General features: G+C 42.0%; 1 protein-coding gene across 1 annotated transcript; it reads right to left on the bottom strand.

Moving 5' to 3' along the window:
- Window positions 1-460: 460 nt before the first annotated feature.
- LOC102197736 (transcription factor HES-5-like) lies at window positions 461-1237 on the bottom strand. The gene is made up of 2 exons (XM_005729660.1): window positions 945-1237; window positions 461-818 (listed from the first exon to the last, which is right to left on the bottom strand). Exons 1-2 carry the CDS (start codon window positions 1005-1007, stop codon window positions 519-521), a joined length of 363 nt encoding a protein of 120 aa, XP_005729717.1. The 5' UTR covers window positions 1008-1237; the 3' UTR covers window positions 461-518.
- Between the last annotated feature and the right edge of the window lie 138 nt (window positions 1238-1375).

Raw genomic sequence — 1375 nt, 5'->3', positions numbered from 1 at the left:
CATCTGGCAGTGTTTGTTTATTCAATGAGACAAAGTGAGGCGCATAAAGTATAAATCTTCAAACAGCAGGTGATGATACATCACAGCAATAACTTGTAAATGACTACAAGAAACACTGTACTCAAAGCGAGTAAAGGAACAGCTGTCTTTATGAAAGACAAAACGCCAAATTACTAAACAAAATAAAAAGTGACCTTAAAACAGATCAAAGGTTCTAATCACAATGTAATAATAACATCTACATAAAAATGTAAATAATAATAATAATAAAGAAATAATAATCATTGCTGATGCAATCAATTTGATTCATGCAACATACATGGCAAGATGTTTTCTTTCTTAACATGAAAAACAGTACTGGTGTCATTTACCAGGAAATTACACATTAAGCACACAAAGTAAAGACTTCTGTAACTACAGAAGAAAAAGTACAAAGAATTTCAAGGAATTCAGTCCAGTAATCTTTGACCAATATGGTCTTTTAAACCATTGTATTAGGGACTACTTTATGTGAGTCTCTACCACGGCCTCCACAGGGCGCTGTTGTCTTTCGTGGTGCTTGTCTGGACTGTGGAACTCAGAGGAAAGAGGTCATCCTCTCTCAGATTTTCATCAGAAGCTGTCTGCAGCTTGCTGAAGCTGTTCAGCAGGTTTCTCTGCTGCTGGTTCTGCAGCTGTAGCTGTGTCAGGAAGCAAACGGTCATCTCCAGGATGTCTGCCTTCTCCAGGTTGGAGTCTGGCTGCTGTTTGAGGAACTCTGGACCCAGGAGAGACTTGAGCTGCTCTCTGCGTAACTTCTCCACCAGAGGCTTTCTGAGCTGCAGAAAAAAGAACAAAGTCATTAATAACATCATTTGGGAGGATGAAGTTAGCCTTAACAGAACACAAGCTTTCATGATTACTGGCATGCTGTGAATATTATGTAAATTCTATGTTCCACTTACCTTGTGAGTCAGTGTCAGATGCTCTGGGGTACTGGTCATTGCTGCAGTGACTTTAGATGCCATGCTTGGATTTCTGTGCTCTAGAAGTCTCTGTAGATAGCACCGATCTCTGCTGGCTTCATCCCTCCTATTTATACTACAGCATCTCCATATGAATGTGTGGGTCTTACTCTGATTCAGGTTTCCCACAGTCTAAACCAATCAGCGGGCTCTCCACAAACAATAAGGCATGTGGAGCCAGCAACATGCTCCAGTATGCCCAGGGGATAATAGGTTTCAGGGAAACAGCTGGAGGACTGGAGGGAGAGGGAGAGATAGGTTCAGAGTTCTATGTGAATCAGGGAAAGTGGTGACCTCCCAGGGAGGCCTGATGCTGGGATCGATAACTTTGACTAAGCGCACGCTTACCATCCCGTTGGGGAATTTTCACC

Source organism: Pundamilia nyererei, unplaced genomic scaffold, assembly GCF_000239375.1.
Source record: "Pundamilia nyererei isolate P.nyererei 1_Seehausen unplaced genomic scaffold, PunNye1.0 scaffold00034, whole genome shotgun sequence".
NCBI classification, from domain to species: Eukaryota; Metazoa; Chordata; class Actinopteri; order Cichliformes; family Cichlidae; genus Pundamilia; species Pundamilia nyererei.
This window is presented reverse-complemented; position numbering and strand designations above follow the sequence as displayed.

Excerpts from the sequence above, each read along its gene's own strand:
- LOC102197736 (XM_005729660.1), bottom strand. The coding sequence starts at position 1,007 with ATGGCATCTAAAGTCACTGCAGCAATGACCAGTACCCCAGAGCATCTG. Across the intron at positions 819-944 it reads ATCTGACACTGACTCACAAG|CTCAGAAAGCCTCTGGTGGA; the intron begins GTAAGTGGAACA and ends TTTTTTCTGCAG.